This window comes from Equus asinus, chromosome 2 (assembly GCF_041296235.1).
Source record: "Equus asinus isolate D_3611 breed Donkey chromosome 2, EquAss-T2T_v2, whole genome shotgun sequence".
Lineage (NCBI taxonomy): Eukaryota > Metazoa > Chordata > Mammalia > Perissodactyla > Equidae > Equus > Equus asinus.
In genome coordinates, this window is record NC_091791.1 from 61437845 (window position 1) to 61463461 (window position 25617).

General features: G+C 39.8%; 2 protein-coding genes across 5 annotated transcripts in view; one reads left to right on the top strand and one right to left on the bottom strand.

Annotated features, from left to right (window-relative positions):
• Positions 1-1932: 1932 nt before the first annotated feature.
• Positions 1933-23867, top strand: OIT3 (oncoprotein induced transcript 3). The gene is made up of 9 exons (XM_014858897.3): positions 1933-2119; positions 5989-6363; positions 7047-7154; positions 10101-10223; positions 13763-13885; positions 15153-15313; positions 16922-17337; positions 21565-21664; positions 23091-23867. Exons 1-9 carry the CDS (start codon positions 2017-2019, stop codon positions 23262-23264), a joined length of 1683 nt encoding a protein of 560 aa, XP_014714383.1. The 5' UTR covers positions 1933-2016; the 3' UTR covers positions 23265-23867.
• Positions 23868-24001: 134 nt separating this feature from the next.
• PLA2G12B (phospholipase A2 group XIIB) overlaps positions 24002-25617 on the bottom strand; it is a 29341-nt gene continuing 27725 nt past the window's right edge. For 2 of the 4 annotated variants that reach the window (XM_014858900.3, XM_014858902.3), the window contains exon 4: positions 25232-25499. In XM_014858900.3, the coding sequence (XP_014714386.1) occupies positions 25378-25499 (122 nt within the window). In that variant the 3' untranslated portion in view covers positions 25232-25377. Of the gene's footprint in view, positions 25500-25617 lie in introns of all 4 variants that reach the window. The other 2 variants (XM_014858901.3, XM_070489960.1) reach the window with 2 other exon arrangements.

Below are 25617 nucleotides of genomic sequence, written 5' to 3' on the forward strand. Positions count from 1 at the left end.
TAAATAATTGGGGAAATTTAAATATGGAATGGGTATTAGATGATATTGAGGAATTATTACTAGTTTTTGTAATAGACGTAATAATTACATGATTATGTAAAGAAGACCATATGTTAGAAATGCATACTGGTGTATAAGTGAAACAAGAATGACAGAATGTTAGTAAATATCATAGATGGGTGTTCATTATTGTTTTCTCTACTTTTGTATATATTTGATATTTTTCATCATAAAAAGTTAAAATGAAAGGGCAGGTCAACCAAAAAGGAAAAAACAGGAATGACGCACACAAAAAATCCTACCATCCTGGGAATGCTTGTTTACAGAGCCAAAGGGCTATCTGGTAAAAGTCCTTGACTCCGACAATCAATCCTGGCAGCAAATCTGGGTTTATCTCATGCACACGTCCTCTGTTTCTCTGCAACACACATGAAGCACTCAAATGGCTTCATAGGGACAGGAAATTTCAGGGTTTTGTTTTTTCTGTTAAGAGTGCTGACACTTAGCAGCATTATCCTGCAATGAGACAATTCCTCGGTCCCAGAGTCATCCATTGTTGCCATCAAATTGCAGCTTAATAATAATAATTGCAGCAAATTGCCCGTGTTCCACTAGCATTAGTGATAAAGCAGCTAACTACAAGTTTAGATCAATGGAAACCACTTGCTAGACTATAAACTCTGTGCTTGCAGGGACCACGTTTTCCTTAGTCACTGTCAAAAACCATTGACCAGTACGGCCCTTGGCCCCTGGTAAGCACTACTGTTTAACTGAACTGAAACCCTTAGAGGAAAGGGGCCATAATAATTTGAACGCACTTAGCATAGTAACTAATTGTGCTAAGAAATTATGAAGACAAGTTTAGGGACTACTTCCTAAAGACAATAATATTCCTTTCCCAGTCACTAGAAATTTGGTTATTAGGAAAAGAAACATAGATGAGAAAAAGTATAGGAATAACAGAAGCCCAAAGCATCAGGTCAAGATAAGATTAGGGAGAAAAATTTTAGTTTCACTCAGATCCATGTTGAATATAATACTTAAACAAACAAAAACCTTTTCCTCCCCCTTCGTTTTATCCTTCCCCTTCACACTTATCTTCAGTAATAGTACTTGCCACTTCTCAGATGTCCACACACCACAGAACTTCAGGGAGCTGGCAAATTCCAAACCTGTAATTACTAAGGTTGTATCTGGTGACATGTTAATATATATGTCCAGACATTTTCCCTCTTTTGTCTAAAAGTGAAACTCCAGTAAACTTGGTCACTTACTTTTCAGCGTGTTGTTAATTTAATGAGTTGAAGCCCCTATCCCTATCTTAGTGTGAGAATTAGTAAAATAACACTAAACCATTTTAAGTTTTGGGAAGAAAGGCACTATGAAAACATGAGGTAGTGCTGCTTGCATTGGTAAAAACACAACTGAAACCTTGTTTCTTTAGGAAGTTTTGAGATCAAAGATCATAATAATACAGACTTAAGAGCTTTCTTCAAGAGAATATCGTCTCCTTCCCATACCTGTCCTTACTACGTTTTTGTGTGCTATTGTAAACTTCTTGACCCTCCAACCAAGACATTTCCTAATGACCAGTTCCAACAATTTGGCTTTATCCCATTCTCATTTAGTATGCAATGCTATGGCTGCGACATCATGAACTCAATTCCTAGCAGTCACCAAACAAGAGTTTGATGTGAGAGGATGTCCCTCATTTGAAGTTCCCTTCTGGATAAGATACTGGAGGTCTCATTGCAGGGAATTCTGGAGTGAAAACAATAGGAGGATGAGGGATTGTAAGGGTTTTTTTCCTAAAGAAAAATATCAATAAAATAACCCTGTTCACAGTGTAAAGCAAAGCTTCTATCTGGGGTCAAGGCCAGAGCAATGGACACCTTATCCCACTCATCCTCTTCCTCTGATAAAGCCCCAACAAGTACTGAAAAGTCTTTCTTCATAAGAGCCCAGAGGCCTCTAAAAGAAAGTGCTTAAATAAGGAGACAAAAGAAAACTGGAATTATGAGGATTTTCCAGTCTGTTTCTGGTGGCTGGTCCAGAAGGATGCCTCAGTTCCTGCTTCTCACCTGCCTCTTCATCGCAATCACACCTGTGTCACCAAGGGGTGAGTCTTGTGTCAAGTACTTGGCACAATGCATTTTTTGTTGTGGGAATTTGCTATTATTGCACAAATTATTAAGAGCAGATTCCAGTATCCCAAATACTGGTTCTAGAATATTGTAAGGAAAGTCATTGATAACCTATGTAGATATATTTTCAGAGGATTTGTTTCATGTTCCATTTAGTCTCTTGTCTGGACATCCAGAATTTCCATGGATCTGCCATATCCAAGCTTTTCACGAGCTAAGTATTTCTTGGAATATGTGTAAAAGGAATTCTAACCTCTTCATATTCTAGGCACTTTTATAGTTGCGACTTTAAAAGCAAAAAAAATGATTTTTAGAGGTGAGGACAGAGTTTTTTCTTTAATGAATACAAGGGACGGACTGAATGCTCTGTCCCCATGAAAGGCCCAGTTCTGGATAAATCAAACTTCCTATTCTTGACATCGGAAAATATGACTTTTTGCAAAGATTGAGTGAATCTTAAACTGTCCCCCTCCTCAGGGTTGGCACAAAACTGGCCAACGAGGCAAAGACAAGTTGCACTTCCAGTTACTAACAAATAGAATTTAAGTTCTAGTTGGATGCCAGGGCGAGAGGAGGTTGAAATGGAGAGAACCATCCTTCCTGGCACTCTTGCATAGCTCACTGTTTAATTGACCCTGATTTATTCCTTCAGAGTAACTCAGGGTTCTCATGGTAACTAGCATCTTTAGGGATAGACATTAAAAATAGGCTGGAGACTCAGGAGACATGAAAATGAAATGTAATATAGTGTCCTGGATGTGATCCTGGAACAGAAAAAGACATAAGCAAAAACTAAGGAAATTGGATTAAACCACTGAGTTGAGTTAATAATAATGTATCAGCACTGGTTCGTTAATTGTGACAAAGGTACCATACTAATGTATGGGAAACTGGGTGCTGGGTATATGGGAACTCTTTGAACTAGCTTCTCAGTTGTTCTCCAAATCTAAAACTCTTCTAAACAATAGTCTATTAAAAACAAATAGGCTTGAGCTGAGTTTAATTACTCACTCTGTATCTGCTGCCAATACCTAACCAAGAGTCGCTTTAGCAAAAGTCCTCCTCTCCTCAGCTTCCACTCGCCTTTCTTCCTGCTCTCCTCCCTGGCTATCTCTTCATCTAGTACCTCCTGTCCCTTCCATCATACACCTTCTTCCCTCCTAAAGCTTTTAGATTTTATTTATTTATTTATTTTTTACAGCCCTTCTAAAGACGTTTGACTCAATGTCAGAAGCAAGACAAAGGGAGAACTTTCGGGCTGGAGATTTGGGTGGGGGCGGGACGAGTGAGAGCAAAGAAGAGGGAGAAGGAAAGGAGGAAGGGGAGAGGAGGTGGGGAAGCGGGAAGCGTTAGGGGAGAGTAAGAAGGGACAGAGAAGGAGGGAGGGAGAAGGAAGAAAGGAGAGTGGGGCTTCCGGACCCAGCGCGCGGTCGCAGAGTAGGGCGACGGCAAGCACAGGAGAGGCGCATCCAGGGTGCACACCTAAGTTTGGGGTACTTCGAGTTGAGGGCAGTTCTGCAAACACCGCGGTGAAAGGGCGGGGACGCTCCTCCGCTGAGAGGTGCCCGCCCTGACTAGGGGCACCAGGGAGGGGCAACCGGTAGGGCAGTCAGGCCCTAGCAAAAGGCAGGGTTGCGTTCTGGGAAGCTGGGGACTCCCTGACTCAACTTTGACAGGAACCCTCGGGGCTGTTCTTTTTGAAGCGCTCCCATTTGAGGAGTATATATGTCAGCAGTTTAGGACGCAATAGGCTTAATACCAAATTCCCGGCTCCATGTTGAGAGTGAAAACAGGAATTAACACCAGTGGCCAGATTATTAAAGGATTGGATTACTGCCTTAAAAGAGGGTGGAGTGGAATGGGTATATTTAATGTTAGAAAATATTGCGTGGGTAATTTTTAAAAACATATATTATTTATTTATTTTAAGAAGATTGTTGGTAAATTTCTCCTGTTTGTGCCATTTATCCCCTACCACAAGAGAGAAAGTGAGCTTTTAACAAATAGCACAGGAAATGACAATTAAATTTAAGGAGAAACTTTATAAATCATGTTATTGAGGGAGGTTTGGGAATTTCTGTAAAAGCCATTAAAAGTTGAGTACCTAACCATTGCTTATAAAATTTGAGCCAAAGAGATGAGCCAAATATTTCTATGAATTTATAATCGCCTGTGAAATTGCCCTGGAAACCTTGCTTCAGAAGTGAACCACAGCTAGGAGAGAAGATGAGGGAATTTTTCCCTTTTGAGAGGAGAGAGAGTCTATATGAGGACATTTCTTCCCTTCAAGGGACATCAAACTAGGTTCTAGGGCTCAATTGGGACACCTCAGAGACTTTTTAAAGGAGAGGATTGCTCTTGCCATATGCAACTCTGCAAATATGTGATTTCCAGAAATTGCAATATCCTACTTGTTTCTTGCCCCAAGCTGTCACGTTCTGGGTGGGGCCATTAGCACTAGGCTACACCCTCCTCTACAAGCAGCTGAAGTTTAGAGAGTAAAGTTGAGTTTCAGATGTAGACTGGGAAAATCCAAAATATTTTCTAGACAACCTAGATTTTATGATCGTGGCCCATCCACATTTAATTGTTGTGCAGTATTTGCTAAAATTGAATTTCCTGCCCACAAAATGTATCAACCTTAATGTGAATTCCCTGCCTAAAATGTCAGTTAAGTCAGCCTCACCTGCATTAAGAAGGATAGTACTCTCTGGCTAGTGTTCCTTTCTAGAATTTCTTGGTTTTCTAGATTTTTCATAAGGACAGTAGATGCCTACATTAATTCACTGATTCCCTGAAATTGAGGGAAGCAGTGAGAATATTGGGGATATTGGTGTCTTTAGTCATTAAAATGTTTTTGATATTTGTTCATGCAATTTATGCGCTGCAAATGTGCGCTTGGGAAATGTTTCTGTATTATAGATAGCGACTCTGTGGTTAATTGTGAATACGCAAAGTTCATGAAATTTTCAATAAGCTGATGGAATATATACCAAAATTCACTTTGAGAATATCTTTGATAACTACTTGCCAGCACATTTCAAAGCAGCTGACATGCACCAGAGGCCTTTTCCTTTTCAGTGGAATGAGCTTTACACATTATTAAGTCAAACTTCCCACTAGTGCAAAATTCCACCCATAGTCTTGCTTACAAACGACCAATCTTGCATCATTTGGAATCTTGCATCCAAATACTTTCTGAAAATTTCCAAAGATGAGGAATTTACCGTACTCTCATACAGCCTCTCCATTACTGAGTAGGTGAACTGAAATGTGATTCTCCATAACAATTGTTCTTGTTGTTATAACAGAATACCTACCTCCTCTTCCACAAACCTGTTTCAGATTTTTGAAAATTGATATGCATATTCTTTGACCTATAGTTCTCAGCTTCTTCCCCAGTAAATAATTTTCAGCCTCCCTTCTCAGTCTGGCCCCCTTCCTCTGGATACCAAGTTTGTCCATTACTTTCATAAAATATAGCTTCCAGATGTGAACACAATATTCAAAATATTGTCTCACAAGTGCAGAATTCAAGGAGACTATAATCCTCAACTCCCTTGGTCTGAATAATCATCCCTCCATTAAATGATTACTGCAAATAAAAAGTTCAGTCCAATGCTAACACTAAACTTGAAATAGATTTGAAATAATTTTGTAAAAGGCATTTATGAAACATGTTTAAGTCAACTTGAACAACCTTAAACAGCAACTTTTTGGGACTTGAGATTATTTCTTTCTGAACCCCAAAAAGCCAAAATGCAAGACCCAGAAGGTGGACTCAGGCTGTTGACACTTTGACCTGAAACACATGCTGCCTCTGAGGTGTTCTTTTCATCCCCAGCCCTAGATCCTTGTTCTGCTTACATCAGTCTGAATGAGCCCTGGAGGAATACTGACCACCAATTTGATGAGTCTCAAGGTCCACCTCTATGTGACAACCATGTGGATGGGGAGTGGTACCGCTTCACTGGCATGGCAGGGGATGCCATGCCCACCTTCTGCATACCAGAAAACCACTGTGGGACCCATGCACCTGTCTGGCTCAATGGCAGCCACCCTCTAGAAGGTGATGGCATTGTGCAACGCCAGGCCTGTGCGAGCTTCAATGGGAACTGCTGCCTCTGGAACACCACGGTGGAGGTGAAGGCTTGCCCTGGAGGCTACTATGTGTATCGTCTGACCAGGCCCAGTGTCTGCTTTCATGTCTACTGTGGTCGTGAGTACCCTCCCCGTGCTCTCCTTCCTCCTTCACAAGGCCACAGATGGCATCAAAGAGAAAAGTGCCTTATGAAGTTCCATCATGGTGACAATAGTATCTCAGAGTCTGAATAACATTGATTTAGGGCCACAGATACCTCCAGACTGTGATTTATGAGATCTGTTCTTAGATTTCTGAACAATTCCTGAAGAATAGAAAGGGACCCTTTTTTAAGATATATATCAGAGATCCATATGGCAGCATTGTGAATAGTATCCAGTGATTTTTAAAAATTATACATAAAGGGATCAGTAATGAGATCAGCAATGCCTTTAAATGAATTTTTGTGTTATTAATCCCATCAAAATCTGTACACATTTAAAAAATAGAGTCCATAGAAGTGTAGGACATAACAATTATTTAGTCTACAGGTCTTGTTTGGTGAGGCGTTAGATTTGCAGAAACTCTATGGCCACCCAAGGGCCTGTGGATCTGAAGTTGGGAATCATTGATCTAAATGACAGAAGAAGTCCCGGGGCAGTATCTCTTTCCGTTGGGTTATGTAAACCCTGAACAATTAGAATTCTCTTGATGGTGGCTAGGAACTCGTACCCCGTGACTGAACTCTTGAGGCTTTCTCACGAATGGGAATGCCCTCTGGCCCTTACCCCTCATGAAAGGTCATCTTTGTCCTTCCATAGATTTTTATGACATCTGTGATGAGGACTGCCATGGCAGCTGCTTGGATCCCAGTGACTGCACGTGCTCTCCAGGAACCGTGCTGGGCCCCGACAGGCAGACATGCTTCGGTAAGAAACTAATCTTGAAGTAGAAATGGACTATTAGGATCAAAGGGACAAATCAAAAAACTCTTCCTGACTCAGAGCCCATCATTTTCCAGTTTGTGTTTCTGAACACTTGGAATGGTGTTTGCCTTTATAGTTTATAATTAAAGCCACAAGCCAAATTTATATCATCTGTAGGGATAGTCTAGAATTATGCTGTCCAATACAGTAGCCACTGTCCGTGTGTGGCTATGGAGCTCTTGAAATGTGGCTAGTGTGACTGAAAAACTGAATTTTAATTTTACTTCATTTTATGTTTAAAACTGCTACTTGATTCAGTCATTGGAAAACCAGAAAAGTTTGGGACATCTTGAGTAACCAGCTGTAAATTTTATGACTCTAAATATGGACCAAGTATTTCTGACGAAATTTAGCATCCGAGTTGAGATACGCTGTACTGAATTTTGAAGACTAGTTCAAAAAAAGAAGGAAAAATATCTCAATCATTTTATTATTGACTATACATTGAAATGAAATATTTTGGACATGTTAGATTAAGTGATAAATATATTATTAACATTAATTTTACCAATTTCTTTTAACAAATTTTTCTATGTGACTACTAGAAAATTTAAAATTACACATGTGACTTGCTTTATATTTCTGTTAAATTATTCTTCCTTTTCTTTGAAATAAAATTTTACGGATACAAGTAAAGCCAGCTCACTCCATCTCACTTTCCTCTCTCACCCTCTAGGGATAATCAGTGTTTTGAAGTTAGTGTGTGTTCTTCTGGTCTCTGTTTTCACGATTTTATTATTTATATATGTACCCATAATAATATATAGCGTTGTTTTGCATGTTCTTAAAATTAACATAAAAATGATACTTTACCCCATCCATGAGGCATTCTATACAGTATATCGATAAAAGAGGAATTGTTGGGGCATAGAGTATCTAGGCTGTAAATAATAATAAACCCTCAAATAACAATGGCTTAAGTAAGTAGAAGTTTATTTCTCCCTTACATTAAAAAATCAGTTCCCAAGAAAACAGTTCAGTGGTTACCAGGGGAAGAGTGGTGGGGAGTGGGCACAGGGGGTGAAGGGGAGCACTTATGTGGTGAGAGTCGAGAAATAATGTGCAACTGAAATCTCACATTGATGTAAACTATTATGAATTCAATTAAAATTTTTAAAAAAATCAGTCCCAAGCCAAGTAATACAGGCTTGAAACAGAGGCCTGGACCCAAACACCAGTGTGGCCACATCCAGGAAGGTTGCTCACGCCTCTCACCATCCATTTCTCAGGTAGTAGGGGCCCCATGAAGATTCTGATCTCAGAGACCACATTTTTCATTTCTACAAGTTCTACATGTTTGTTTGTTTGTCTTCAATTCTGTTTTGTCTTGTTACACACTTCTTTTATTTTGGTTACTATCCTTGCTTTTATCAGTTTAGTGATTTTTAAAATCCTTGTATTATGAATTTTTCTGGATTATTTGGTTATCTTCAGTTCAAAGCCTTCTGTTTATTATTTGTCCAGCTCTCTCTCATAGTGAATCACTTCCTCGTGTGTAGTGTTTTATGGCAAACCACCTCCTGTTGTAATTATTTTTCCGTGGGACTCCACTCATCACCTGGTTTGTGGAAGTTTTACTACAGAGCAGTTTTTCAAAGGCTTCTGTCAGGCTTCACAGAAGCTTTACCAGTCCAGGCCAAATTTAACAGTTTCTCAGCTTCAATATCCCCACACTACGTAGGAAATATAACTTCATACTTCAACCATGACAGGGCCCAACTTGGGGTTTCCATTGTTTATGAAGGTTTTTCTCTCTTCCAGAACCTCAGACAGAAAGCTTCCTTACTGCTTCCCTGGGCCTTGGAGCAAAGTTCTGCTACTCCCCCTTTCATTGTTGGGAGACCTTTTTTGGGGTCCTGGACTTAAGCAAGATTTCAGTTCCAGCTTATCTCCTCTCCTGGGCCCAAGGTCATGCCTTCTGTCACCCTGTGGGTTTCAAGCTCTGGTCCCTGGCTTATATCCTATATCCAGGTCTTGACAAATTTAGCTCCCAAGCTTCCCTTTCTTTGTTTGTAAAAAGAAGGAGATCGACATTTATTGCTAGCTGTGCACTTTTTTGTAGCAAGAGTCTGTATCCTTCATCAGATTCTTTTTTTTTTAAAGCTTGACACCTGAGGTAACAACTGTTGCCAATCTTCTTTTTTTGCCACATTCTTCTTTTCCCCAAAAATTCCCCAGTACATAGTTGTGTATTCTAGTTGTGAATGCCTCTGTTTGTGCTATGTGGGCCACCGCCTCAGCATGGCCTGATGAGTGGTGCCATGTCCACGCCCGAACCATCCGAACCAGCAAAACCCTGGGCCGCCAAAGCGGAACGCTCGAACTTAACCACTCGGCCACAGGGCCGGCCCCCATCAGATCCTTAAAAAGTTAACAATCATTGCTTAACTACAATGTGAGAATATTCTAATATTTAAAATAGATTTTGAGGGCGGTTGTTCATGTTATAACAAAAGACTGCCTCACAAAACATTTTGTCAGATATTTCCTTCTGCAATATATGTATTTAAATGTATTTAAAACTCAATTTGATTTACAGGTTTGTATTTAGTTAGGAAATCTTCAGGAACACATTGGAGAAAATGAGATTCACTAATACAGACAAATAAGTGAACCCAAGTAACAAAAGTAACTTCATTTCCCCACGGTTTTGCCCTTAGGAGGGAACTGGCAAGCAACTTGGTGCCTTCCGCTCTGGCAGAGAGCAAATGGACGAATAACTTGGTGGAGATCAGATTGATAGAAGTGGTTATACCGGATCACACCGAGGGGGTTGGGTTGTCGAAAGTGTGTCAACAGGATCTGAAAAGATGTGGAGATTCTGCTAAGGGGCTTGGGAAAAGTTGGAGTTGCTTAGCAGTATGTAATAATGTGGTTTCTCTTCTACAGATGAAAATGAATGTGAGCAAAACAATGGTGGCTGCAGTGAGATCTGTGTAAACCTCAAAAATTCCTATCGGTGTGAGTGTGGGGCTGGCCGTGTGCTAAAAAGTGATGGCAAGACTTGTGAAGGTGAGAATGAGTAAGCAGGAATTCAAATGAAGAGCCCAAGCTGAGCCATTGGCTTATTCTTTGATGTTCATGAAACTGCACAACATTAGAGGAGAGTAACAATTTGGCTGTGTAAAGAAATGGCAAAAGGAGTCCACCATCACTGAGGATGTTCGTGTCGCAGACAGAATTCACTACTGATTTTGTCTCCAAGATTTAACAGGAGGGAGTTGTTGCATTTTGCAGGAGGCAGAGAGCCATGTTTTAATCGGGGAAATAAAAATAGGGTATTCTGTGTTTCTCAAACTTTAATGTGCCCACGAATTACCTGGGATCTTGTTAAAATGCAGATTCTGATTCGGTAGGTCTGGGGTCAGGCGAAGACATTGCATTTCTAAATAACTTCTGGGTGACACCTAAGCTGTGGGTGCAAGGAGCACACCTAGAGTAGCAAGATAACAGAGGCAAGTGGCATAACAAACGGTTTACAGCAGTGTTTCTCAAGCTTCCCCGCTGAGAAGACTCACCAGGGTGCTTTTAAACCGGCCTCTCCATAGGCCTCTCTCCTGGAGGCTCTGATTCAGTGAGGCAGGATGGGCCTTAGAGTTTGTGTTTTTAACCAAGTTTCATAAGTAAGTCTTAGCATCTTGGAAGTAAACTGGTTTACATGAAGCCTATTTTTTCCCTGTATGCTTAATTGGAGATTAATACATTTTTTGGAGTTAAGTAAAATTTTCTTGTTTTCTTTCTTTCTTTCTTTCTTTCTTTCTTTTTTTTTTTTTTGCTGAGGAAGATTCTCCCTGAGCTAACATCTGTTGCCAATCTTCCTCTTTTTTCTGCTTGAGGAAGATTAGCCCTGAGCTAACATCTGTGCCAATGTTCCTCTATTTTGTATGTGGGTCACTGCCACATCTTGGCTGACGAGTGGTGTAGGTCCATGCCTGGGATTCGAAACCAAGAACCTGGGCCATTGAAATGGAGTGCAGAAAACCTTGACCGTTAGGCCACAGGGCCAGCCCCCAAATTATCTATTTTTAATAGCAGAAGTGCTGTATACATTTCATATGATTAAGTAGTAAAAAAGAATTCATAATGTATGCCAAATAATTGAAATGGAAATTGTGTTCTATTAGTATATAAAACTTAATGTCCCTTCTCTAAGGCACATTTGCCCTTGCAAATTATGACAGCTAAAATTTCATCACCTTGCTCTAGTAAGTCTGAACCTCATGACATTGAGAGTTGAGTGACAAAAAATAACTCTCTGCAGATTACATAAAGAGATAAATGGCTTAATTATTATTATTCACAGAGGACATATGATTTGTTCCAGAGGATAATTGAATTTGTGGCACAATAGACTATAATAGAAGAGCTCACTTTATTCTAGTTATATTCAAAATAATAAAATACCACCCCAAAGGGAAAAATTATGTCTAGTGCCCACAATTTACTCCATGCAACAAAGTTTGCATTGTTAACTGAGGGACCATTAGGCAGAATATTAAACTACTGCCCTTTATAACAAGACTAAATGTGCTTTAAATTTTATTGAATAAGGGTAATGTCCTGAATCCTCCTTAAATCTTAATTATTTTATGCAATAATCTTTGCATATTTGAATATTAATGAAATGTTCCATGAGAAATATTTATAATTATTCATGAGCGCTTTATTGGAATATTACAGTTAATCCTCATATAATTTTAAAAGCTAATAATCATAACTGAAAAGTATTTTAGCAGAAGATAAAATTTGTATATCAGTTACACTTTAGAATTAAGATCTGTATTTTAAATCCTTAAGTTTTATTAATAGTCTAAACATATTTGTTTCTTTAGCTAGTCTGTTAGATAATTGTATCTTCTTTTTGTTAATAAAAATCTCTTTTTAATTTTTAAGTAATTTTTCTTGTTTTTTTTTTTATTATGAAAGAGTTATGTTCATAGAAGAAAATACAGAGGAGTAAAAGAAAGTTAACTAAAATGACCCACAATCCCACTTGCCGGATATATCCATTCTAAACATTTTGGTTTATCCTTGTAGGAGACTTGAATCCTTTAAGCCAGTTTAGAATTTTAATTTATTTTGTGCTTTGCAGTTTTAGACCTGGAAATATCCTGAGTGCATGAACATTTAGTCCAACACCTTCGTTTTACAAGTATTGAAGTTGAGACCCAGAGAAATTAAATGACTTAATGAAGATCATTTTTAAGAAAAAAATTTCCATTAATGTTGATTTTAACATCTTACAGCATATTTTTATGCTTTTGTCTACACTGTTATATAGCATTGTCAGTTATTTCAAAAGACCACAGGAGTGCTCTTATCCTTTTTAATTATACAGATTTATAAACAGGTGTAGCCTAATCTCTCTTAAATTTTCTAAAGATTAATTCATTGCAAATTTATTCTCTCTATGTGTTTCACAAAAATAGATTCATCCCAAGTTAATTTACTGATGTTCCAAAGAACTATTCTTTTCACTATTATTGAACTGAGTGTTACAGCTTCAATTGGAAATCAGCTCGTATCTTTCCTTGAGCATCTTAGATGATTTAGAAGCATTTCCTTTTATTATCTTACCCTAGAACAGGGGGCAGCAAACTTTTTCTGTATAGGCCAAACAGTAAGTTTTCCAGACTTTGTGGAGCACACGAATCTGTTGAAACTGCTCAGCTCTGCCCTCGTAGTGAGACGCGTCCGTAGACGATAGGTGAATAAATGGGAGAGACTGTGTGCCGATAGAACGTTATCCTCAGCAACATGCAGCAGGCCAGAGTCTCAGGACCCTTGATCTAAAAGATTATGTCCAGAGCCCACAAAGGTCATTATTTTTCTTCTGCTGACTATGAAATCAAACGGCAGTTTCTTCAGTTTTCAACTGAATATTTTTTCCTTTTTGTCCATTTGATTGAGCATGCTTTTTGAAAGTGCAAAACTTTAAAAACGGAAGCTTTTCAAACCACCTCATAAGAGGAATGTCACAAAGAGCTCAGTTGAATGGACTCTTTTAGTTGTCGTCTAAGGCTCATTTTTATAGTGTGATGTCAGCCCAAGACCCCTATCTCCAGAGCTGTTATTTCTAGAGACTTGAAGAGAAGGGCTGACGATCCAACCAGCTGGCAATAACTCTGAGCCACCTAGCTGGTCCAGGTGAATTTATATTCTGTCAGTCCCTTTTACATCAGCAATACCCTACAGAATTTCAAATTGGGTGGATTAAATGTTATGGCAATTAAGAAATGACTTTTGGGTCTTCCTCTCCAAAATCGTGACCATGAGAAAAACAGGCAAATCCAGGTTGAAGGGCATTCTACAAAATGACGAGCTTGAGTGATTAGAGCTGTGGATGTTGTAAGCTTGCTCTTTGTAGCTAAAACACTTAATAAACATTTTTTTCCTTGGGCTTCTCCAGGTGTCTCAGTGACTGGGTTAGGCCCCATTGATACTGTGATGAGTCAAGCATAATCCCTGGTGCAAAATGCCATCCTAAGAACCAGAATTCTTGGGGAAGAGGGCTATAAGATCATTCTCTTTTCTTTTGGTTTTTATTGCAGACATTGAAGGATGCCACAATAACAACGGTGGCTGCAGCCATTCTTGCCTTATGTCTGAGAAGGCCTATCAGTGTGAATGCCCCCGGGGCTTAGTGCTGTCTGAGGATAACCACACTTGCCAAGGTAGTACCCAGATGGGCTCAACCTCTGCTCTGACTTCCTCCCCTTGAATCTCTCTGCATTCCTCACCCAAGTGTGTCAGATTCTCATCTTTTAGAATACCAGCTCTTTCAGCAAGAAGTCTAAGACATTGATGCAGTTCTTTTCTTTTCTAACAGGTACTAAGTTGAAAGCCATAGGGAACTGATTCTTCTCCCTACACTTACAATATGAGCGTCAACAATCCCCTGAGAACTATTTTCTAGAAGTCTACTTATGTATGTCCAGAATATCAGTTCATTCATCCAGCAAATATTTAATGGGCACCTATCTCTGATTTCTTTATACTATGCCACTCTTACAATACATCCTCACATATTGATATCATCCTCACATATTTTCTGACCATGCCCGTAAGAGTTCCCTTTAGGGTATTTGTAGAGTCTGGAGAAGTCGGCATGGGAATGCTAAGGAAAAGCAATCTTTTCTGTATTAAATTAAAGTGGAATTTATAGTCGGAGTTTATGGTTTACTGAGCAATGCAAGGATAATTTGGAACTCTTCCCCAAGTGCACTAACATTGTTTTTATTACCTCCCTTTATGCGGCAGTAATTAATGGTAAAGTCAAAGTAGTACCATTTATAATTTAAGCCTATATCAAAGCAGTACTTTTCTATATTGCCAATAAATTGTATTTGTGCTAAAAGTTAATCCTTTTGGTGTTTCAGTTCATGGAGTTTTGCTAGCCACACTGAAATAAATGTTTGTTGAATTGGAACTTGAACACAATATTTCCTCATTCAGGGAACAATATATTTGAGGAGCGTTATTTGACCACAACTGTGGGAGTTAGGAGTCCTGGTTTTTTGGGGGGGGGGGGGGTTTTGGGTTTTTTTAAAGATTTTATTTTTTTTTTCCTTTTTCTCCCCAAAGCCCCCCAGGACATAGTTGTATATTCTTCGTTGTGGGTCCTTCTAGTTGTGGCATGTGGGACGCTGCCTCAGCGTGGTTTGATGAGCAGTGCCATATCCGCACCCAGGATTCGAACCAACGAAACACTGGGCCGCCTGCAGTGGAGCGTGCGAACTTAACCACTCGGCCACGGGGCGAGCCCCAGGAGTCCTGGTTTTATACACCAACTTGTTTTAAGCCTTATGAGCTTTATGATTTCCTTGAGGATAAAACAAAAAGTTCATCATGTGAGGGTGAAATGATTTCTCCTAGAAGCCTTCCTTATCCTTCTCCCAGTTCAGGTTTCCCTGTTCTAACGGTAGGCTCTTTCTGCTGCAGTCCCCGTGTTGTGCAAGTCGAACACCATTGAAGTGAGCATCCCCAGGGACCTGGTTGGCGGTCTGGAGCTCTTCCTGACCAACACCTCCTGCCGAGGAGTGTCCAATGGCACCCATGTCAACATCCTCTTCTCCCTCAAGACGTGTGGCACAGTGGTCGATGTAGGTTCTTCCTAGACGACACTTGGGAAATGATCAAAAGCCAGTTATTTGGGAGGTGGTTGACAGAAGTATGCAGTGTGGCTTGTGTCATAGATGAAGTATTTCCACATGAAAGAATGAAGCTCAAAAAAATCATATGCCATTCATTAACAAATATATTATTGAGCATTTGCCTTGGTCCTAGCACTATGAGGACAGGGACTTAAGAAGAATTCTGCTATTTCTGTTTTCAAATAGTCCCACCTGTCCAATATGTGCAGACAATTTCCTTAGTGCATAAGCACTAGTACCGAGGCTGGCTACATTCCCTCTGACCAGTTATTTTACTTGAAGAAAGCAACTGGTGTAGATGATGGTTCATTTATAAGGTAGCAGATGAGTTTGAGTATTGAACCAGATGGAGGTAAAATGTTTGTACTTTCATCCGAAATATCTGTGCACAGCCCTGGGCCCAGGAGTCTGAGGGATATATGAAACAAGATTCCTGACTTTTAGGAACGTACACAGTCGTATCGAGATGACAACACACACAAAATATAAATAAGAGACGGTGACACAGGCGATAGGTGCTATAGGAGTCCAGAAAGGGACAAACACTGGAGCAGTCAAGAAAGGCGGGACTTGAATTGGGATGAAGCATGTGTGTGCTTTACACAGGCAGAGAGGAAAAGAAAGGGTGTTTCAGGTGGAAAACAAGGAGCGTTTCAGAGATGAGAGTACTTAAGCCTTATGCTGAGTGAATGGGCAATACAGCCTGACTGGCAAGGAATTCCTGTTGGAACAGGAAACTGGAAAAGTAGATGGGGGGAGACTGTGCTTCCAAAGATCTGCCTTGTGTGCTAGGGTGAGACGTTTGGGCTTTATCCTGTAGAAATGGGGTTAGGCAGGCACTGTTGTAATGAAATCAGAAGAGTGCAAGATGGGTAGAAAAAAAGAGGACCTGGATCCAAGAGATCCATGCAGAGGCCCTTGCGACCATTTGATTCAACAAATATTTATTGAATCCGACTAAGAGAAAATCAGAGAGCTAATTAGACTTTGGATGAGACATGGGGGAGATATTCGAGAGAAGGTGGTTCCATCTTAGGCAAATTGTGTTTCTTGTATCTGTGGATAATCAAATGGAAATGATGAGTCAGAGTTTCTGGTACACAGGAAAGCAGACAAGGCTGGAGATAAAGAACTGAAAATCATCTGTATAAATGTGACAGCTGAAGTTCTGCGTGTGGATGAGTTCAGCCCAAGGTCATGCTGCAGCCTGATCACCAGATGGAGGAGTCTAGAAAAATATAATAGACAGAAGCTGTTCTTTTCTAAAATATCAGAAGTTTGAATTTGCTGATTCTGCACAGTTCAGGTTTTATGAGTGATACTCTGAAGGAATGTGTGAGTTAACCATGAAATAGTATGTAAAACTCTTAACAGAACATCTTGCTAAAAAGAGGAGAAACAGTTAAAAAAAAAAACCTTCAGGCTTTAGCAACCAAATCTCTAACGTATTTTGAAATAAAGAGAAGTTTGGAGAATGTTGTGGTCAAAAGGGAGTAAACCAAATCTGTAGAAAATAAACATAAAACCTTTTCCTCTCCTGGCCCTGGCCTGGCTCAGGTGGTGAATGACAAGATCGTGGCTAGCAACCTTGTGACAGGTCTACCCAAGCAGACCCCAGGAAGCAGCGGGGACATCATCATCCGAACCAGCAAACTGCTGATCCCGGTGACCTGCGAGTTTCCGCGCCTCTACACCATTTCTGAAGGATACGTTCCCAACCTTCGAAACACTCCATTGGAAATCATGAGCCGCAGTCATGGAATCTTCCCGTTCACTCTGGAGATCTTCAAGGACAATGAGTTTGAAGAGCCTTACCGGGAAGCTCTGCCCACCCTCAAGCTTCGAGACTCCCTCTACTTTGGCATTGAGCCCCTGGTGCACGTGAATGGCTTAGAAAGCCTGGTGGAGAGCTGCTTTGCTACTCCCACATCCAAGATCGATGAGATCCTGAAGTACTACCTTATCCGGGATGGGTAATTATGCTGTTTAAACTGTTTATTATCCCCAGTTCACATCCGACCTCTAAATGCACAGACATGCTCAGTCATATCCAAAAATGACACGGCACTCTTGTGAGCTCTTAACTAGTTCAGAAACCATTTATTGATGTTTTGAAGGTAAAAACTGGTGACGGAGAGGGGAATCAAACATGATTCCAAGGGTTCAGGCTGGATTACTGACTAAATGCCATTAACCAAGATGAAAGGATGTAGGTAGAAAAGCAGATTGAGGTGAAAATATTGAATATGATAATTTCAAATAATAATATTGAATTGTAAATGCCTGAGGATACATTGGAAGAGAAGTTCAGTGGACATTTGCAAATGCTTATCAGTTAAACCCAGGAGCAAGGTCAGGACTAGAGATAAAGGACAGAGAGTCACCCCTGTTTATTGTTGAAACTATAGCATTGATAAACCTGCTCAGAGAGAAGGGACAGCGTGAGTGCCAGGTGGCGCTGAGAAGTGCAAGACAAGGACGAAGTGGAAGCAGCATATGTAGATCCCTCTTAAGCTTGGTAATGAAGGAGAGAGAAGTACTTGGTAGGTTTTAGAAGAAGAAAGAACAAGTGAAGTTTAGTTTTGTTTGCTTGTTTTATACAAAGGAGATTTCATATTTCCCGAGGATCCTTGGATTGAGAACTGTGTGTGTCTCACAGTGTCATTGGAAGCCTAGCAGTTGTCACACCCATTGCTTCCTTCCCAGGAAATGTAATACACTCACACTGGCAAACTCATTGTGGTCTCTCATCAGTTTCTTCCTTGCTCTCAGTGTCAGGTGGGATATATCTCAGGTGGAGTCAGGAGTCAGCTTAATAGAAATGGACAAGTGAGGGCGCCACAGGTGGGCCTCAGGTGCATCCCCTTTCCTAATCGGCCTAATAGACTCTGAAATTTCTACTTTGCTTTTATCTCCCCGGATCTCTTGCCACAGGCAGCCTTCACCTGCAGCTATCGATCTCTTGCACAGTGGTTTCCAACCCCTGATGCAATGAGGACCACCTGGAAGCTTTTTTAAAAGTAGCAACATCCCAACCTCCTTCTATCTCACTCTTACTGTCTTGATTCCAGCCCTCGTTATCTTTCACCTAGGACTGTAGGACAGCTTCTGAACACAGCCTCCGAAATCCCAACTCTCAAATCTCAGCTTCCCAGAGCCCCTGGGCAGCGAGTCAAGAGGAAAAAATATATATATACACAAGCTGAAAACCTTTGGCTAGCTCTTGATTTCCTTTGGTTGGTGAATTTAACTGTTTACCAGCAGGAGGACTTCTAGCCTCAGATTCCTTAGCTTATTTTCAGAATGCAGAAGACTTCTCATTCTAAGCTGCTTTGGATGGCCAGTAATAGGTCTCCGAGAGGTCTGGAGCCGTTTTGTTTTCTTGCCAACTTAAAGTGATCTCCAGAAAGTTTTAAAATGAGGAGTAGAAGCATCATTTTTTAAAATTCTTTTTTTCAGTCACATACTTAGTGCTAAGTAGATTAGGGAATGGATCTACTTTTTGTGGGCGAGTGAATTTTGGTTCCTTTAAATGACTTTTTACACCTTTGTTGGAGTATATTGCATATAATAAATACACATATTTAAAGTGTATAGTTTTCTAAGAAGCTGTGCTGTTTAATTTTCCAGCCCTTAGCACATACAAAACAGCAAAAAAAAAAAAAAAAAAAATGCTGTAGAAGAAATTAAAATGCTTAAAAAGCAGAGGCAGGAACTCAAAACCGCTCAGTGTAGGCCTGTTTACACTGTTCCCAGGCAAATAGTTCCATCTCGAGTGCAGTAACGGATAACACACAAGGGTACGTGTGAGATGAGCCCGCAAGATAAAATCCTGCTCTCAGCTTGGCTCACTGTGCCTCACCCTCTGACCTCTGCCTTCTCCAGTTTCTGCTCCAGCCAAAGGGAACTGTGGGCAATTCCCAAACTCTATCGCTCCTTGCACCCCACCTGACTCTGCACCTGCTGTTTCCTCTGCCTGAAATCTTCTTCCTCTTTTCTTCCTGTCTGATTCTTACTGGTCCTTCAAGATTCAGCAGGGTTTCTTTCCTCCATGAAGCCTCCCTGATTCCTTCTGATCTGAACTAGAAACCTTCCTTCCTTCTCCTTCTTCCTCAATGCCTAGCCTACCAAAAGGGGCATTAAATATTTGCCAAATGAATTCTTGAATGAGCATTTGTCATATTAGTAATTTGGGGCTAGTCCAGAGCCCTAAGATAAACATAATGCAGTTTACTTATTTTTATAAATTGTTCGATTGTTGTCCTCAGCTTACATTTAAATCAGGCTATTTTCCCCTGATATTTAATACTTCTGATTCACCTTCCTCTAGTTTTTGTTGGCATATGACCTGAGAATGCAAAATAATTTAATGCAAGCCTGAGCAAAGTAGAATTAAAGTTAATCTCCAGAAAAACAAACATATTGGGTAATCAGATATTTTGGATTTTCCTATACCATCTTTTCTTTTAGCACATGAACTTGGAGTTAACAAACTAGCATTGTCTAATCACCACTAACTCCAAATCAAGAGGCAGAATTTATCCTGGGTTCTCTTCTGTAATATGTTACCCTGTAACAACTCTTTCTGCTTCATTTTCTCTTTTAAAGAAAAATAATAGCATTTTCTACGTAAATATAAATTGAAAAGGATGAGGCACTTAGATGAAAAGTGCCATTTTAATATCGTGTTGCTCTGATTGTCGTAGATACTGGACTATAAACTCCTTGCAGTCATGGACCATATTATTCATCTTTACATCCTCTGAAGCAGCCAGCAGGGTGTGTTGCACAGATTAGATATGCAATAAATATTTATTATAGAACATAATCAGAAGATGGTATAAATTAATTTTACCTCAGGAAAATGAAAATGAGTATATAAATACAAGAAATAACAGAAAACACATTATATGTTTCGAGTCTCTTCAGTCCAGGGGAATAAGGCAGTAGTAGTAATATAAGTCAAGATGCCTTATTTTTAAACAATTTTATTGGATTTTTCAACTGCACTCAAACAGCAATTAGCAATGAACTAGAAAGTGATCTGTAAGCATGTGGAGCACATATCAGTTCCATAGGCTTTTATATCTGAGCCCCACTTTTTTCCTGGCCTGGTAGGTAGGAACTGTTAGTTATCCATAAAAAGGAAAATACATTCATAAAAAAAGTTCTTTTAGAATTCAGAATGGAAAAGCTACTACAAGTGTGATCCTTGGCCTTTAAGGAGAAAAGGTTCATCAATACTAAACCTTGGCCTCAAAATGGAGAGTCAATAAAGACTCTTTTCCCCCAGCCAACCCTGGGTGAGCCTAGGAGGTTCACTTTAAGCAGTAGATCTGAGACTAAAACCCCAAAACCCTATCAAACTACAACTTAGCATTAAATTAGGGAAAAGAGGAATTAAAACAATTTGGAATTAAACCAGTTAAAACACTTTGGAGAGTACACTGCTGGAACATAATGGAATTTCTTACATACCTCATAGTACTTCCATATGCAGTAATAAAGGTTAATAAAATATTATCATAATCAAATACAACAACCCGAAGTTTCGATCCTGAAGGAATGAAGATTCGTGGTCATTCCATCAGTTAAAAAATAATAATATTGCCTGTGGTGGTACTGACTGAGAGCAAAAAGGAATGGAGGTGAATGACTTTGTCCTAATATAACCATTTATTCTGTAAGAAACTTAGCTGTTTATGCAGCTCTTTGATGCACAAACTGGGGTTTGCTCACCTTTGACTCTTCAGGAGCTAGTGTCGATTAGGTGTCCAACAAGTATTTAGAAAATCTAGTTAAAGAAAAGCTATCTCAAACCAATAATAAAGTACGTGAATGCAGAATTCCTATGGTATATTACAAATGAAAATACAGCCTTATAAAGCTATCTTTATTTCAAAAGCTACCTTTGAAATAAATGTTGTTGCTGTTGCTAATACTTCAGTACATTAACAGGAGGTCCTTGTGCCCAGTTAGTGAATGATAGATGGGACAGACAGCGTTAATGAGCAGGGCTGGGTCTGAGATGTCTTCACAAGGAGGAAATTTCATTTTTCCTTCATTCTCAAAAAGCTTGAGTGCAGCCCAGCCTCCTCCACCCAGTTTGCCTCCCCTTGGACCAAATATGTTGGACTAGATTCTTTTTTCACTTCTGTTGAAACAATCAAGTGTTACATGCTACCCTCTCCTACCTTCAGCTGTGTTTCTGATGACTCAGTGAAGCAGTACACATCACGGGATCACCTAGCAAAGCACTTCCAGGTCCCTGTCTTCAAGTTTGTGGGCAAAGACCACAAGGTGAGCAGAATACCTTTAGCTTGTAAACCACCCCCACGCCTAGCCTTCTTTCTTGATGTCCCAATCTGTAACATTCTATGAACCCAGAGTTAGGATCTGCATTATCTCTATGAAAAAATGCTGTAAAACTGACCATCTAGAAGTTTAACACCTTCATGAATGTCACAATTATCTGCCTCCCTTCCAATAAAATAGCTGTGCTTGTTCAAAGAAAATACTGTATGATCACAACTTTAAATCCTTGTGGGCAGGCATGGTTGAAGAAGCCTGTGTGGTGGTCACATGGCAAAGGAAAATTCACAGAAAAGCCAAATAGTGAAATGTTCAGTGAAAATAGTACTTAAAATGCCAATTAAAACAATTAAAAGACACTATTTTATACATATTGAATTTATAAAAGTTACAACACTTGCAAGGTTATAGGGAGAAATATAGAGTGGCAGTATAAATTGATACGCTTTCTAGAAAGTTGACTGAAAATATGTAATAATAACCATAAAATCATCATATTCTTTTATCTAAAAATTCCAATTCCGACAGCTTCTCAAAAACAAACAAAAATGAGATTTGTCAGATGTGTTTATAGAGCATTTTTATAAGGGGGGGGTGAAAAAAAGCCCCCAGATAGGATATCAATTAATGCAATATTATGCAGCTATTAAAATGATAAATATAGAAAAAAGAGATATGAAAAATTGTTGCCATAACAATTTATATGCAAATTGAATGATACATTTTTTTAAAGTGTATATACATGAATAGAGGTTATAAGAGGCTACATATAGTATGTTAAGGCGGAAGTATTTTTGTTTTTTGTTTCAGTAGAGTTGTTGAAAGAAACAAAAGGAAGCTTAAGAAACTAAAAATCTTTTACGTACTGCATTTAAGTACGCATATTCACGTCCTTTCCAGCTACATCGCTGTTCCAGAACGATTGCTAACATGATGTCTAATCCTAACCTCCCTCCTCACCAGGCAGCACGCTTTGGGAAGTTACTTACAGGAAGAAGATTGGAGAAAGAGCTTGTTGTTTTACACAGAAGTGCGTGGGAGCCAGTGTTACTCCTAGACCTTGACGTGAAGACTGAGGATGCTAGCGTTAGCAGCTGTGGCCTTCACTAAGGCCTCTCCCGTCCCTGCACGAAGGCGGAAGTTATAGCTGTGGGGTTTTAAATCACCCACAGGCCTCAGTGCGTTTGCCACATTAGTAAAGGAGTGAATTTGGGCAAGTTCCTTACCCTTCTAAGTCCCAGTTTCCTCATCCATAAAAGGGAGATGATAACATCTACCTCAAAGGGCTATTGTTTAGATGAAATGAGATAATATATATATGAAACATTTAGCATAGTGTCTTGCTTCTAGAAAGTGCCCCACAAGTGGCATTGGTGATCGTTGTTTTTGTTAATTATCATTATGGTCTTTCTAGGAAGTGTTTCTGCACTGCCGGGTCCTTGTCTGTGGAATGCTGGATGAGCGTTCCCGCTGTGCCCAGGGCTGCCACCGGCGAATGCGCCGTGAGGCAGTGGAAGGAGAGGACACAGCTGGTCCACAGAGCCAGATGCTGACAGGTGGCCCAATCAGCATCGACTGGGAGGACTAGGATGGCCCAACATCTGAGTCCTGGCTTCGGGCTGCCCGCCCGTTTGGAACTTCCCACACCCTCTGAGAACATCAGTCAACACCCTAGAACACCGTGCTTCTTTAATACTGTGGGTTTAGACAAACTCCCAGAACCAAGTCGCTCTGATTCCAGCTCACTGAGTCAGGAAAGGTCACCTCACTGCTGACCAACCTGACCCAGGTGGGGCTTCATCCTCCTAAAGTTGGAAGCCACGCTGCGCACCCAGAAAGCTGCTCAGTCTATTGCCCCCATTTCTTTCCCGCAATAAAACACTTAAGTGCGGTAGGACCACTAAATCAGAAGTTGAGTATAATATTCCAAATGGAGAACTTAAAAAGTTAAATAGTTGCTTTAAATTGACTTAAATACCCAATGATTCCTTAAATATGTAAATAATAATTATACCCTGAAATTTTAATTCGAATGCAGGTTAGTTATAGAGGATTTGGAAGTTTATCAATCTAAGTATGTACTAAAAATTCTCTTTGGTTTTTCTCTTTTGTGATATTTTCTTTTGATGTTTTTATATTGTTTTAAGTGAAATATTTTCAATTAATAAATGTTAATAAATTCATTAACATGCACTTAAGTGGTTCAATGACTGAACTGTAGACAAAATTAAAATTTGGCACCATTTGCCCTGTTATTTGGCGTTCTATGCCCTCAGACTGATAAGATAATAGAAAAAGGTAAAAAATTATACCATACTCTATTTTCTAGGTGCTTAATAAATTTTATTGAAATAAATATCATAAACCACAGAGATAAATTTATCTGCAGTTAAACCCAATTTCTTAGTAAGCCAATTGATTTTATGGCTTTACACAAGATCAAAAAACAGTTTTTCTCCTTTTTCTTTTTAGAAATGGCTACAATCAATAACTCTTAATGGAACCAGTGAAATTAGCAAAAGGAAGGGAAAGGAGAAAATTATCTAGATCAGGAGTTGGCCAACTTTTTCTGTAAAGGGCCACATGGTAACTATTTTAGGCTTTCTGGGCCATACGGTCTTTGTCAAAACTATTCAACCCTGCTGTTGTAAGCACAGGAACAGCCATAAACAAAAGTGAGCATAGCTATGTTCCAATAGAACTTTATAAAAACAGGTGTTGGGCCTAATTTGGTCCATGGGCCTTCGTTTGCCAATCCCTGACCTTATTGGCCCTCAGCCCTCACAGTGCATCAGAATCACTAGGGGAGCGTTTAGAAAATATCAGTATGCAGGCACCGCACCCAGAGATTCTTTGTGTTTGTAGTGCTCCTCAGGTTATTCGAATCCACAGTCAGGGTGAAGAACCACAGTTTAGGGAATGGCCCTTTGTCTCTCATACCTGGCAGATTTCAGGGACGTTACCTAGCTATTGTCAGTGGCAGCTTTTACCAAGTGCTTCCCAGATCTTAACATGACTCTAACACAGCTGAGGACTTGGGAATGTCAACATGAATAGTTCACGGAGGGAGGAAAACGGGACCTCAGAGACCTGCTCCATTCAACCTCCACCTCCACTGGCCTTATCAGGTAAACCTCCGACCTTGTTCACCTGTTTTTATCTCTTTAGTACCAGTGGGAATAATTGTTATCATTGGTGGAACTTACCAGGTTGGGTTCTGTTCTTTTCTAAATGAAATGGAAGCATATTGGTGATAATGGAATTCATTTATCCCTTTTCAAATTTTCTAAAAAGTGCACTTTATTAGATGTGAGATGCTTACTGGCAACTGAAACATGGACCAGAGGCAAGTCATTGCCTCTCAAATAGTAGGGAATTATATTCACCCATGAATATAATTATCAAAGGCCAGGAATCCCAGTATGTTAGTCTTTAAACTAAGAACTGAATTTCCAGGCAAATATATCTTGGTTGAGGCGACCAGTGTTAACATGACGAGTAGTCTTCAAATCATTCCATGCTTTTTTCCAATTCTCCTCAAAGGATGGGACTCGCTTTTCAGCTGTAGAATAATGTTTCCTTTCTCCTGCTTTGTGGTGTTCAAACTTTTGAAAGAAAGTATGAGACACATCTGCCATACTACCATCTCCAAGACTGACAGCTGTGGTGTCACTCAAAACCAGGAAGGAATTACCTCTTCCTCATAACTCTTCTTTCTCTTCTTCTGCACAGATGCAGGCTGCTCGTTGACTATTCATAAAGGGCCGGCAGCCCAACGTCCATACGGTATTGAAGACAGTATCAGCCAGAGAATCACAGGCTACTTGAAAAAGATGAAGAGAAATATAAAGGTTAATATATAGGAGTACCCCAAGTAGTTTGAATAATTTTGAAGAAGCAACATATTTCCAGGGATGACGTGATACCCAGAGAAATTAGAG